The sequence below is a fragment of the Sinocyclocheilus rhinocerous genome, unplaced genomic scaffold, assembly GCF_001515625.1.
Source record: "Sinocyclocheilus rhinocerous isolate Xijiao unplaced genomic scaffold, SAMN03320098_v1.1 scaffold1426, whole genome shotgun sequence".
Lineage (NCBI taxonomy): Eukaryota > Metazoa > Chordata > Actinopteri > Cypriniformes > Cyprinidae > Sinocyclocheilus > Sinocyclocheilus rhinocerous.
The window spans coordinates 898,932-913,062 of record NW_015630392.1 but is presented as its reverse complement, the minus strand read 5'-3'; the positions used below and the strand labels follow the sequence as shown (position 1 = coordinate 913,062).

The following is a 14,131-nucleotide window of genomic DNA, read 5'->3' as shown; positions in this document are numbered from 1 at the left end:
ACAATCTAATCATGAATTGATTCAGCAAGGCTTGTTTTGACATCAATTTATTTATTTGACTTTGAACGCAGTATTCAAATATTGCTGAACATATACAGCATTCAGGCATATTTTTCAAAAGTCATTATACCACGTCCTTATCAAAACAGCTTAACCATCTCTGTTGGTATACAAAATGTGCAAGTTCAAGTATACAAGATTTTGTGACAAAAATACAATGCCACCCCATAGGTTGGCCAACAGAATAACAGCCCCAGATACTCGTTGCAAACAAACTAGTTTATCAAGGCACATTTTTCTTCCAGTTGCCAATGCCTTTTTTGGCTTAAAACATTTATCTGAACAAAAGAATACATTGTTCAAGTTACAAACCCGAAGACTTCCTCATTAGAAAAGGTAACAAATGTATGCTCCCTCAAAACATGTCCATCATAAGGCACCAAGACGCATGGCTCCATGTCTTGCTACCAGAATGATGTATTTCCATGACTGGTGCAAGATAAGGTTTTATGCTGATGTCTGGTCCACTCATATGGACCCATGTTATAGCCTATCTATCACCCTGCCATGTTTATAAGGCTTGTTCAGCCAAAGCTTCTGACTTGACAGCATCCACTAGGAAGCTGAGCTCATTGCACAAGGTCTCGTGGCGATAGGCCATTCGGATCTGTGCCACATTTGTCCTACGGATGTCATTTCCCTCTTGTCCATCCTGTAGATAATTCTCACCCAGGAAGTGTTTCTTCTCCTGCGAGGGAAATTTAAATGTCAGGTTAAGCTAGAAAAACATTCAGATTTTTTGTGTATGAAAGGGCTATAGCATATGGATGTTCAATTTAGCATTGGAATGCGTTTAATAGTAGCACTGGAAGATTTTTCTTTAGGAAATATTCTGGGTTCAGTACAAGTTAAACTCAATAGCATTTGTGGCATACATTTTTCGACTTAAAAAATAGCGACAATCTGGTTTACAGTGAGGTACTTCATAAATGTTACTACAGTGTACAATGTACTACAGTGACCAATTCATGAATGTTAAAATTCTCACTGCTTCAATTGTATAGCCATAAGACGATATGCATGTTAACATGATTTTTCTGTTCTGTGTAAAGTTATATTTAATTTTACAACTTAGTTACCATGACCATAAACTCTAAATGGTCATACATACCAATGCTAAAAAAAGTCTAAAACCCTAAAATGACTGTAAAAATTATTTAGACAGGTTTACAGATCAAATAATAAAGTTTTAACAGAAGAATAAATGTAAGTGCTTTTATTAACTTAAAAGCTTCACATTTCTAAAAATTCGCCCCATTTACTTACATTGACTGTTCCTCAATGTCACCTCGATTTTTGCTTTTCTTTAACGGAAACGAGGGACGAGCTGAATTTATTTGTAAATCTGAACCCACAATATTATATTGAAACTGTATGGTGTCCAAGTCATTTAAAAGATTGAAAACCCCTGCTTTATAGGGTAGGACAGCGAGAGTACCTGATGAGACAGACCACTCTGAAGCACACTATTTCTGGCGATCTCACACACATCACATGTGCTCAGTTTCCACAGTTGTGCTGCAATGGCATACTCCTCCATCAAGGCCTCCTGAAGGTACATAAACAACATAAAATCACATCACCTGACTGCTCTAAATGATTGCACTCAAAGTAGATTAATAAGCAACTCATTCAGTGCACATTATTTCCAGTAACTGCTCTCCCTGACCTTTGTATAGTGGAACTGTAACGGGTCATCTGTGGAGAGAGACACACACAGGCCCTTTTGCAGGAACTCCCTGAGGGGATTCTTGGAATACTCCAGGAACAGGCTGTTATTGCTGAGTGGAGACATTGCAATGGGCACCTGGGTCAAATAATACAGGTACTGCAGGACAGGACTCTGTATTGAGAAATTGAATAAGAACAATTGTTAAATCACAAGATAAGACTACATTAATACTATTAACTGGCATCTGATGAGTTTTTTTTATTATTTTTTAAAGCATAGCTCAAATGTGTTATATGAATAAACAGTGCTCATAAACAGCTGTTGAGATCATATTCTCAAGTGAAACAAGTAGAGGCTTGGAGTAGGAAACAATGTTCCTTATGTCACAACTTAGCAAGCTAATTGTTTGTTATTTGGTGGATTCTGAAACTACAGTGTTGTGTGGTTTGACGTGCACACAGTCCTCTTTGGGACTGACCTTCTTCAGATTGAGTCCATGAGAGATGTTGTCAGCTGTGAGGAAGGCTGATACCAGATGGGTGATGGATCCAGCCTCACCACAGTGAGGACGGAACTGAAAGGTATTGAGACCACGTTCTCTGAAGAAAAAAAAACATATTCAACTATTAAATGGTTTGTGACTTCAATTATAAAGCTTTCGGCTAAATTTGAGGAGATTAGCTTGTCTATTAATTTGTTATGTGATGACAATGGATTTTAATGCTGGAATCAGCTTGACTTACTTTCGTAGGTTGTTGAGGACCATGATGTTGGCATACATGTGGAAGAGATAGTAAGTGTATGGTGGGTTTTCCTCCGTGGTCCACTCCTCAGGTTTTGGACTCCTATAGCTGAACATGTGATCACTGTGTTTGGACTCATCATCTACACTGTCAAACCCTGTCACCTGCAGAAAAACATCCAAAGCTTTGCTGAAATCTATTCATGGCCACTTTTTGCCCTTAATTTCCTTAAGGCTTGTGGCTTTAATAAAGACTGATCAGGCTTTTCAAATATAGAGGTGCAATTACTTTGACTTCGGTGACATCAACGACACACTGACTACATTACTGACTTCAGTGGAACCACATCTATGTTTTCTGTTTGTTTTTGTGATTTTATTGTGCGTGACAATTTTACATGAAGTCATAGTCATCTGAGAACCATTTAATTGTTCAGAAGGGATCTGGTATCCCAAAGCCCAAAGCTTGATCCTCTAGTAAAATGACTGTTTTGTGTTTAAGCTGGTAATTGCACTGTTGGTTATTAAAATGTTCTTAGGTGGCATGAATCTGCTCTGCCTGTCTTGTGGTGTGATGAATCACTTACATGTTTCAGGAAGACATGCATTTCTTTGTGTTTCTGAGGGTTAACGGTGGCCTGAAACAGTGGGAGGAAGATGTTCTCTAGCATCTTGGCGAAGTTGGGAACAATCTTCTTTGATCTGAATATGTCACTAAAACCAAAGTACACAATTTGAATTTAGGAAGCAGAACTAAAATTAAATATAAGAAATATGTATGTAATTTACATATACATATATAATACATTTTTGTAATTATCTTATAAGAATTAAGAATTGTATAATATATATATAATTTCTTATATTTATCAAGCAAAAGTTGCACTCCCCTAACATGAGATGGATCATACAGGTGCCCAGGATCTAGTAAGTCCTCCTCAAATGTAACTTAACATACCAATTTAAAATAAAAATTTGAAATTGTAATATAAAATAATATGAAAACACACACATATATATATATATATATATATATATATATATAAACATTTTTTTCATTATTTTATTATTGAAAATATATATACAAGACATTTTATATTTTATATTAATTTATATTTATTTTATATTACATTTGAAATTTTTATTTTAAATTGGTATGTTAAGTTACATTAGAGAAGGACTTACTAGATCCTGGGCACCTGTATGATCCATCTCATGTTAGGGGAGTGCAACTTTTGCTTGATAAACCATTTGGACAGGTTTTCCCACTCTTCAGTGGCTCGGCCATAAATTGAGAGACGGGGTTCTGCGTGCTGATATTTACTCTCCTCCAGTTCATGAGCAACCTCCTGTGCAGAAACGTAACAATTAAATTGTTTCCTGCTTAAGAAAATAATCTGGACGCTCTGACAGTTTTAGTTTATTTTAGCTTATGCAATAGCTGCTAAATCAGCATGTGAGTTGATCAGTTTTACCTTGATGAGACGTGCAAAATATTCTCCATTGATGTAGTTATCGCTTTTGAGGTATATCTCTCTGAGCTCACTAGCACCTACTGGGTTGTATTTGGAATTGAATTTATCAAAGCGATGAAAGGTTTGTCTGCCCTGTAACAAACAATAGTGCAATTTCTTAATTACAGATCTATTCTGCATGAAAATGCAGACAAATTAAGTGAGGTCATGTGAAATACATACCGCGTGTACATCCAATGAATCTACTGTGAGATCATATGGGTCCATTTTTAGATTGTCAAACACCTGTTTGAGGGTCAACTTCTTTCCGTTCTTCTCCAGCACCACTCGGTCTGCTTCTGTCTTATATGTGTCCTGGATGAACTTCAGTAGATGCTTCTGGTTCATGCAGGCAGCTGCGTGAATGTGCGTATCAACCTGAATATTCACAATTATGTATATTTAGAAGAGAAAAGGATCATTATACATTGAGTAGTGTAAACATTAGTGTAAACACCAATAAATTTGAAATACCTTTCTGACATTGTAGAAGTCTCTGTGAGGAACGCATTTCAGTTCCTTTAACTCTGCCATCTCATTCAGCATTTCATGAAGCTGGAACTTGGACATCAGGAAGTTAAGCCTTCTGTGACAATAGGTCTTCCTATAAAAAAGAAAAGGTCTCAATGTATTTCCTTTTTTGTTGAATATCACCTATCCTGTTTATTAGCAACACATGTATGCAGTTATCAATTTTGAGATTGTATTGTGTTAAAGTAATAGTTCACCCAAAAATGAAAATTTGCTGAAAATGTACTCACCCTCAAGCCATCCAAGATATAAAGGTAGAGTTTGTTTCTTTATCGGAACAGATGGAAGCAATATTATAGATTACGGACTCATATTTTGGCCAGAAGCAATGGTTTAAATGCCTTGATGGATTTGTTCCTTACAAACACTTCACAAGACATTAATTGATGGACTGGAGTCGTGTGGATTACTTGTGGATTATTGTGATGTTTTTATCAGCTGATTGAACTCTCATTCTGACGGCACCCATTCACTGCAAAGGATCCATTGGTGAGCAAGTGATGTAATGCTAAATTTCTCCGATGAAGAAACAAACATCTACATCTTGGATGGCCTAAGGGTGAGTACATTTTCAGCAAATATTCATTTTTGGGTGAACTATTCCTTTAAGTTAGGGGTTGAGATGGATTGATTTGCAGAGGAGAAATATAACATGACCAAACTCACGTTGGTCCGTCTGCAATCATGGCAAGGACGTGGCTCATGTCAATAGCAAAGGTTTCCAAATCAGGATATGGCAAGCTCCGTGGCTGATCCCGTTTTAAGGCATCTTCATTATCATAGACGTATATGATTCCGTCTTTCATCCTCAGGGAGTAGTTCAGATTCTGTGGAAGGTCTTCCATACTGTAGGGATCCGCACCCTCACTTGGAACGGGGCAGCTTTCTGTTGCCATGGAAATAAAGCATAAAGGCAACTTTTAGATCTGATGAATACTAATGTCATGTTATATTTATGTCCTACCATAAATAGAAACATGTCTGGTTCTTTATAGTATCACTTTCCCAAACTTAATAAACAACCTACAGTCTTTAAGACAGAATATTACAGATTTAGGCCAGTAATTTAACACTTATGTCTTCCCATAGCTGTTGTCGTTATAGGTCTTTGAACAGTTAATTGTGCATTATTGCTGCATGCACTGTTGCCAACCATGACATACCTGGCAGCACTTCTTCCTCCTCACTCCATTTCTCATTATTGGCACTCCTTAAAAACCTGGCTGTGGTCCTGGGAAAGCGGTGATATGCCAGTCGTGAATATTTTTCTCTGATGAAGAGTGCTGTCAGCAGGGCTTTTGCTGCTTGCTCATAGTCCTCGACTGTTATCTGTCAGAAATGATCATAGATAAATTAATTTTGTAAATTTTTAAGAGTGCACCACCATGTTCACTACAGTTCAAAAGTGTGGGGTTGGTAAAAAAATGTTTTTAATGTTTTTGAAAGAAGTCTCTTATGCTGCATTTAATTGATCATAACTACACTAAAACAGTAATGTTGTAAAATATTATTACAATTTAAAATAACTTTTCTATGTTCATATATTTTAAAATGTAATTTATTACTGTGATGAATTTTTTTATATACCTCTATAATATTAATAATAATAATAATATAAGCTTAAAGTTTTGTAGCTTGCAGTCCATATCTTGTTAGCTTTGAGGCTATCTATATGCCAGTGTACTTTTTAAAAGTAACAGATGTGGACACATACAAGATAGTCATGCTCCATCATATGATGAATATCCAGTAATCATTGTATCATGGATGCTCACTCACAATGCTTTCTTTTTCTAATTTAGTCTACTAATCTACCACCACATCCAGAGTATTTGATTTTGAAACCACACCTCTACTGGTCATGCAAAACTGCCCCCTATATATATATATATATATATATATATATATATCTTATTATATACCATTATATACATATATTAAATAATTTGCCTCCTACCCCTGCACAGTAGTCTCCACTGATGGTGACCCTCTGGAATTCTGGGATATTGATTGGCAGAGGGCCTATAGGTGTGGACGGGGTGAGCAGGGGTGAAATCACAGACATTGCCCAGTCTGGAGCAACTGGGATTTGCAAGGATATTGACTGGGATCGCATCAGCTTGAAACTCTGTTTTCTAAAATGGGGCATACAGCATCAGAAATACATATTGAATATCACATTAATGCAAATTACTGATTGGTTCTGCAGCCTGTACAATATTTGAGTTCACTGACCTCTTGATAGATTCCTCTGACCTCTGCTCCTCTATCTCTTTACGTAGCTCCCACTCCTTGGCCTGCTGCAAGCCAATGGGACAGTCCTCAGGGACGGTGAACATGGACAAGGCGTTCTTAGTCTCTTCTTCCTTCAGAGCTGAAGCGTACACCTTCTCAGCCAAGAGTCGCACTCTCTCATCCACCTCGTGGAGAGAGATCTTCGTGAACTGACGCGGCATTTCTGCAAGGAGTAGTGCCAATAAAAAGATAAATGCCAAGAATGTTGGTTCTTTCCATTATTAGTCAATGTTAATGATCTTACGTATCTAGGAACAGCTTGTTATGTACATTTGTTCAAAGTATACTCTGGGCTGTACCATTTTCCATCAGCTTCTCAATCTCAAATCCAAGCCTGTATCTATTCCACAAAATCCCTTACCACGGTCAAATGAGTCTAAGTGAAAGTGTACTGTGTGTTTGTGTTATGCAAATAACCGTAAAGAGCAGAGTTACCAACATGTTGCCAAGACCTGACAACTGAGACTCTTACTTTGAAATTAATGGCATGGCACTATTAGTTTTATTTGTAATATTTTGGATAAGAAATTAATGGCTGTATTTTGCCATAGTGTAAAACTATTATTGAAGGAGGTAAAATGAACTAAATTTAATGTGGCAATGAAATGTGTATGTGTTATGTGTACGTGTCATGGCAGTTTTGCAACTGCACAAATCATGGTTATAAACATGTCTTCAAGTATCTGTCCACACAGTTTAGGTTTCACTCTGCATCCTGTGCCTTGGTCTTAGTCAGGTATCTGTGATGTTAACTAAGTCCCTGTCCTGAGGTCCCAAAGTGTCAGACCAGTTGTTGTTGTGTCCTCTGGCAGCAAACTGCACGGCAAGCACAGCATATTTACTTAGTAGGCAATCAAAAGTTTTTTTAAGGATAATCATGAGAAAAGAACCAATGAAAGATGAACTAATGTAATATTCACAATAATACTTTAATGTTTGTGCTCTAACCGAGTAATATTATCAAGAGCATGTTAAATATTGTATCATTGTTCTTTCATATATCAGAAGGCTTGAACAACCATCACTGTGAAACAGAAGTTTATGCACCACATTTGCAAAGTGTAATTTTGTGGTTTAGTTTTAAATGCAACACTGTAAGAAAAGGCACAAAAAAAGGCAAGAAAAGTGTCATACAGGGGTTTTCAAACTGGCATCCGGGTCTACAGAAAATCAGAGACAGAAATGACTTGCAAAATGTATTTTTTCAAGTTGTTGGAGTTAACACAATAATATAAGATATAAATTAAATATTTTATGCAATATTTTTAACAGTTACTGAAAAATATTATCTTGATTACATTTTTATTTCAAAATTTGGTTTAAAAAAATAATAATGACATTAAACACAATTTTTGCTATTCAATTGACAGCCCTAGTCGTGAGTAATAATAATATAAAAATAATAATAAATCTGGTTTTTATTTACAGATTTATACAGTGAGTAGAAAATATTCTGTCAACTTTATACAAAGTAAATATTTAGTGACTATATTTAGTGATTATATTTAAGTTTTTAACAGTTTATCATTTAATACTGGAAACAACAAGTTGTCTTAGTAATATGATGCTTAATATTTTCCTCACACAGTATAAATGGGTTTGTATGTATTAAATTATCTAACTACCATTATACAATTTAATAAATACAATAAATACTAGGAAAGGGATCATCATATTTTGGGGTTCTTGGCATCAAAAACGTTGAAAACCCTGTCAAGCGGTAGGCTTTAATACTGGATACATTTGTATATGTATTAAAATTTGTATTTAAATGTATTATCTATAACATAATATTTTACAGATAATTTTTTAGGCCTTGTCTGTTTTTTTGTCTCACATGCTCTATATGCCAATAGTAAGAGAGTGACAGTTACAATCTCAACACACTTCCTCCATTCACACACAGACTCCCTGAGCTATCATAACCTCATTTACATGCTGTAGGTTGTAGTTTCATATCAGTTCCCATGTCTTGACCACCTTTCTATTTCTCATATCACATCAGATATCACATATGCTTAAAGGAGACTCTGTGCTTATAAAGTTATAGGTCAGTCCCATCCCAGTTTTTAATGGCAGACAGGGTTAAGAAGTCAAATGCAGGTTTGTTGATTCCACCTGTGTTGACATGTAACTGGATATTCCACTGCACTGTCAACAGTCTACGAGCCTTCATACAGAAGCTTGACAGGCCTGTTAGATAGATGATTCCAGGCTACTCCCAGCCCTGCCCATCTAGGAAACCTAGATACCAGATGTCACTTTCACCGCACTTCTAGAACAGCTGTGCCTTACGCATGGAAGTAAACCCCACTTAATATATAGCATTAAAAATCAATCATATACAGTATACAGAGAGAGAAAGAGTGAGAACATATCTTACAGTAAAAAATATATTTAAAAAATATATTACGGAGATAATATATATATATATACATATGTTTGTATATTACATTAAAAATATATTTTATAATATTACATTCTATTTTGACAATCACTTAATTATTTATATATATACATATATATATATATAGAGAGAGAGAGAGAGAGAGAGAGAGATGAAAAATCACATATTTTAATAATGTAATATTATTTTATATATTATAAATATATATATATATATATCAGAATAAACAATTTTTCTGAATATCACTTAGAGTAGAATAAAAATCAATTCATAGTAAACTAAATTCTTTTGACAATCACTCTTTATTTTAACCCATCTTTAACCCATTGAAAATACACATTCTGTCAGAATAATTGTGCTATTGTTGAGCTATTGTTTAACACGTGCAACCAACATGTCACCTTTCTATTGAAGAAAAGTTTCCCACAGTTTATTCCTTACTTCCGTTTGACCCTTCCAATATCCAATCATTTGACTGTCCCTGACCCCTATTATTCTGCTTGAGCAACCCTATTGTACCAAATGTTGGAATATACACTTTCTCTTACCTTCAGCACCTATTTTTTCCATGGTTTTACTGGATCTCTGTGTTTGGACTTTCTCTTCCTGTTACTTTCTAACTGTGGTCTTCAGTTCTAGGTCTTGTTTGTCTATGAGGCAGCTTCAGTGTTTTCCAGTCTTGAGTATCCCGCACCCCCCTATTTAAAGCGTCTGACAGCATCATGTCAGCAAAGAGCTTGGCTGGACGTCACAACAAACTGCGAGCTGAACCTGAGACCCTTCTAAATGCTGGCAGGTTCTGGAGCTTGCGAGCTGTCAGGGTAATTTCCTACCCCCCATGTTTTTATAAGAGAATAACATTGCCTTGGCTCACTCATGTTCCAGAAACGTTACTCAACTTTTAAAGGAAGGCTGCATATGCTATGGCTTAACATATACAATGTAATGTAATTAAGAGCCATGTTTACATTCCCAAGCTCAACCTTAGCAACTTGTCATGTATAACAGCTCAACCTGATTTTAAACCAGCCCACACCAACTATGCCCTACCCTGCACAGGTAAACAGAATCACAGGTTACTCCTTTTTAAGTCAACATAACTCATACGCCACCAGTGTACTGTAAGTGCAGTATTATTAGCAAGCTTCTGGCAAGCACAAGCTGACACGCACACGACCCAGAGGAATACTCTGTTCCAAACAGCATCCCATAACATCGTAATCAGTCTTCATACCCCCATGGCTGAAGTTACACTCACATTGTTTTGCTAAATCTTGAAATGATCATGGAAGAACACAAGGCTTCAAGTAAATGAGCAATACATTCTCAAAACACTAATTCAGTACACAGTGAGAGCATTTATTTACCTGCGCTTTGAGAAGATCAGGCTACCACGCAGTTGTCTCGAAGAGAGTATAGAGGGTGACAGACAGAATAGCTCTTTTTATTTGCGCCTATTAAAACCGTGTCTCGTCCGACCTTTCCTTATTTGTAGGGAAACAAGCTGAACTCCACCCTGCAGCGTAGCACTGGCTCCATACCTGCCCTTCCTACCGAGCCTCTGCCCCCTCCCCTTACCTCACATTTCTCTGTCTGAATGAATAACTTTCTTTCTACACCATCTCAAAGACGGAAGAGGCTTACTTTCATTTTAACATACAAGTCCTGCCTACTTTGTGCCATACAAGTTGACTTTACTTTCATAGAATCAAAGCATGCAAACCATTAAATTACAATGAAATCATTCTCATAGGACTATATTAAACACCAAATTAATGTAGTCAAATTTAATGCGTGTCATTTAAATAACTGTTAAATAACTTTCTTTGCATTTGAAATGAAAACAAAACATTTTTGCAAAGTCATTGAGGCTTGCACAAGTCATCGACTCTTGGCATGAGGTAAGTGCTTCATTGCAAATTGGTTATTTATAGAAACATGCAGTGCTCTTTTGATAGAGCACTTTATGACATGCTTGCAAAGAATGTTGAGGACACCTTGCCATGCTATGCTTTAAACCTACTTTGACTGAGTGACAACACCAGACAATATGTCTGCAGGCCACCTTTTAGGAGTTTGTTCTAGTTTACCTGCACACTGGCCTTTTACAAGTTAACATGTAGTGTTCAGACAGAATAGTATCATACTGCGCCAAACTTACCCTTCCCTAAGCTCTGCGTTGATTGTTGCTTGCATAGAGGAGTTCCTTTTCTGCTCATTTTGTACAGCGTAGTAGATGCAACACGATCTATAGTGAAACTTCCACCTAAAAGAGACAGAGGCAAACTCCTCATGTTCTTAAAATACATTGCAGGAATATTCCAGAAAAATTCCACAGTAAAAACACCATGATGAATGTATGTGTTATTATTTTATAATACATTAACATGAGCTGTTTACCTTTCAGTGAGTTGATGACAGCTAACAGCCAATCTTGTGGTATTGAAAAACAGGAAAAGGAAATTCGTAAGAACAATCTAGCAGACACTATTGCTACAACGTCAGATACAAAATCAAAACACATAAATTATTCCCTAGTGTTTACTGAATATCCTGAGCACTTCGTTTACAGCGCATGCTACATTTTACTGGTGTCTTAGGGTAAAACAGCTCCCGTTAAATGCTTATCTACAAGAACACAGTTCTGAAGTTCTGAATAAGGAAATGCAACATTCAAATAATGCTACCACCCCTGATAAAACTGTACCATGTTTAATCCATACATTTTAAAGGTTAATCCGTTTTACAAAGGGAGATGTGTAAACAATGCAAAACAGAGACAGAGTAAGATTATGTACATGGATTAAGAAAAGCAGCGTGGAATGAAGCATGAGCCCACAACAGGTTCAGACCTGCAGGAGATGCTTGAAAAGAGGCCACAGGTTACAGCACTTCTACTGTAGTAACCAAACAGCCAAGGCGTTAGTAAACTGTTTTAAAAGAGATATTAACCAACTAACCTTACGTGTGCAGACCTCGGGTTTTTTTTTTCTCCCTGCAGTCTTGCTGTCTGTGTGTGTGTGTCTCTGTGTGTGTGACTGTCCCCTGAGACACTCTGCTGTGCTCTGTAGTGCAACACTCACTGGGTGTGAAAATATGCCTCAAGGCTCTTACAAGCTGCATCTACAAGTGAAAAATGTCACAACATTTAACTCTTTCAGTGCTGGTGGCTTGGAGGCTTGAATCTTGTCTGGTACCGCTTTTAAAATTTTATCCATACAAAAATATGATACACGGACGTCACTGACTGCTGCGCATTTCCGCGTCTCTCGCGTGCACAAACACCGCGTTTTCAAGTCGCTGTATCAAATAATATGAACTAAACTTCTAGCTACAAAACGCATCTCGAGACCAATTCATCTTATTGTGAGTGTACATTAATTTAAGTGTAATTTTGAGAAGTACAATTTTTTAAATGTAACTTTTCTTTCAATTAGAAAAAAAATGTGGAAATGGTCTGTTTTGCTTATCTCCCCAACTCCTCACATGAACGATGTTTCGCAAGACTGCCTTTTTATCTGTTAGTTAAATGACAGTTGAATTACTTTATCTTTACTTTGCTTTTGATTTTATCAGTATTTTTCATTTTGTTAGGCTACTTCTCCTTTTTCTATTTCTAAAACTTGAACTAAATGGCATGTTGCTTTAGCCAGTGTAATGTAGTTTCTCATGCTAGATGGCATCAACACACAAGGTGTAATATTCATTCGGTCCACTAAATATTTATTTATTTATTTGTATTTATTTATTTATTTCCATTCAAGGTACAGAACTGAAAGCTGCCATGCAAATAACACAGACAAATTTTCCTCACTCACTCTTGCTGGAGTTTAATTGGATATTAATCAACAGGTGTCACATTATTGAACGATTCATGTGGAAAAAATGCTTTTCATTCTAGCGATATGAACTTACAGGATAAACATCTTATTTCAAAATAAACTAGATGCCCTTTTACTGTATACAATAGTTTCTTAAGAATACATGTAGGCCTACAGTATGTAGATATAAATATATGAACTTTTAACATACATTATTTTCATAATATACATCTTTGTACACAATAATAGACTACATAACATATTAAAGTGAAATATTGCACGGCTCCCACATATAAATCAGTCTTCAAGTATATGGATGTCCTTGAGGACAACAAAAATCATTTCTTCCATAAAGAGTTTTCTCTCTGTTCTTAATCATTGGTCCTCCAGGGTAGATAGCTTTAAGTCATAAAAGTTAGTTCCTTTTTCCTCTTCTTGCTATTCTCTCTCCGTCCTCTTTAATGAAAGTTAGGGCTGGCAGAGTTCTAGGCTGTTCCTTCATTCCTCCAGCAGAGGGCGCATCAGTGCTGCAGAAGAGACAGAGAGTCAAGTCCCAAAGGTCCATTAGAATGACAAGAATGCTAAACACATGCATTGACCACCAATTTCCTGTCATATTGCCTTAGACCCACACATTATATATATATATATATATATATATATATTTCCCAACTGATAGCACTCCTTTTTTTTCCACACCACTTTAAGTGACCTGAATCCTTCTCAGTCCAACCCATCAGGCAGAGGATGGAGAGAAGGATGCTCCAGTTTCTCCTTTGTGCCTGAAGAGAGTACACTAACGTTCAGCAAAGGAATTATCAGAAGTATCTCAGTAAACCGAGCAAATGGAAACCAAAGGCTCAGGACAAACCGCAGAAGTGTTCACGGGTTGTTCTTTAATCCCCTTTGTGGATGGATCGTGGAAAGTTAGTGCAAGGTTTGATGGGAACTAACGTCTCCGCCGCCGTCCATAGCCCTTTGAGCTGATCTTTTCAATAGGGGCGTTGTTCGTCTTTGTGTTGATCATATTCAGCAGGTGGGCCAGTTCGTGCACTGAGCAGGTGGACAGAATACATCCCGCTCTTTCCA

General features: G+C 36.6%; 1 protein-coding gene across 3 annotated transcripts; it reads right to left on the bottom strand.

The window, feature by feature from the left end:
• Positions 1 to 31: 31 nt before the first annotated feature.
• On the bottom strand, positions 32 to 12,485 carry LOC107740331 (AMP deaminase 3-like). 3 transcript variants are annotated; one of them, XM_016552743.1, is made up of 17 exons: positions 12,182 to 12,485; positions 11,622 to 11,654; positions 11,383 to 11,487; positions 6,755 to 6,977; positions 6,477 to 6,654; positions 5,683 to 5,848; positions 5,186 to 5,405; positions 4,463 to 4,592; positions 4,172 to 4,366; positions 3,950 to 4,081; positions 3,660 to 3,823; positions 3,062 to 3,188; positions 2,476 to 2,639; positions 2,211 to 2,331; positions 1,730 to 1,903; positions 1,499 to 1,609; positions 32 to 748 (listed from the first exon to the last, which is right to left on the bottom strand). In XM_016552743.1, exons 3-17 carry the CDS (start codon positions 11,438 to 11,440, stop codon positions 572 to 574), a joined length of 2,340 nt encoding a protein of 779 aa, XP_016408229.1. In that variant the 5' UTR covers positions 11,441 to 11,487; positions 11,622 to 11,654; positions 12,182 to 12,485; the 3' UTR covers positions 32 to 571. The 3 variants fall into 3 exon arrangements, with proteins under 3 accessions (XP_016408229.1, XP_016408231.1, XP_016408230.1); XM_016552745.1 differs by lacking the exons at positions 11,383 to 11,487; positions 11,622 to 11,654; positions 12,182 to 12,485 and adding an exon at positions 10,589 to 10,768; XM_016552744.1 differs by lacking the exons at positions 11,383 to 11,487; positions 11,622 to 11,654; positions 12,182 to 12,485 and adding an exon at positions 9,770 to 10,108.
• Between the last annotated feature and the right edge of the window lie 1,646 nt (positions 12,486 to 14,131).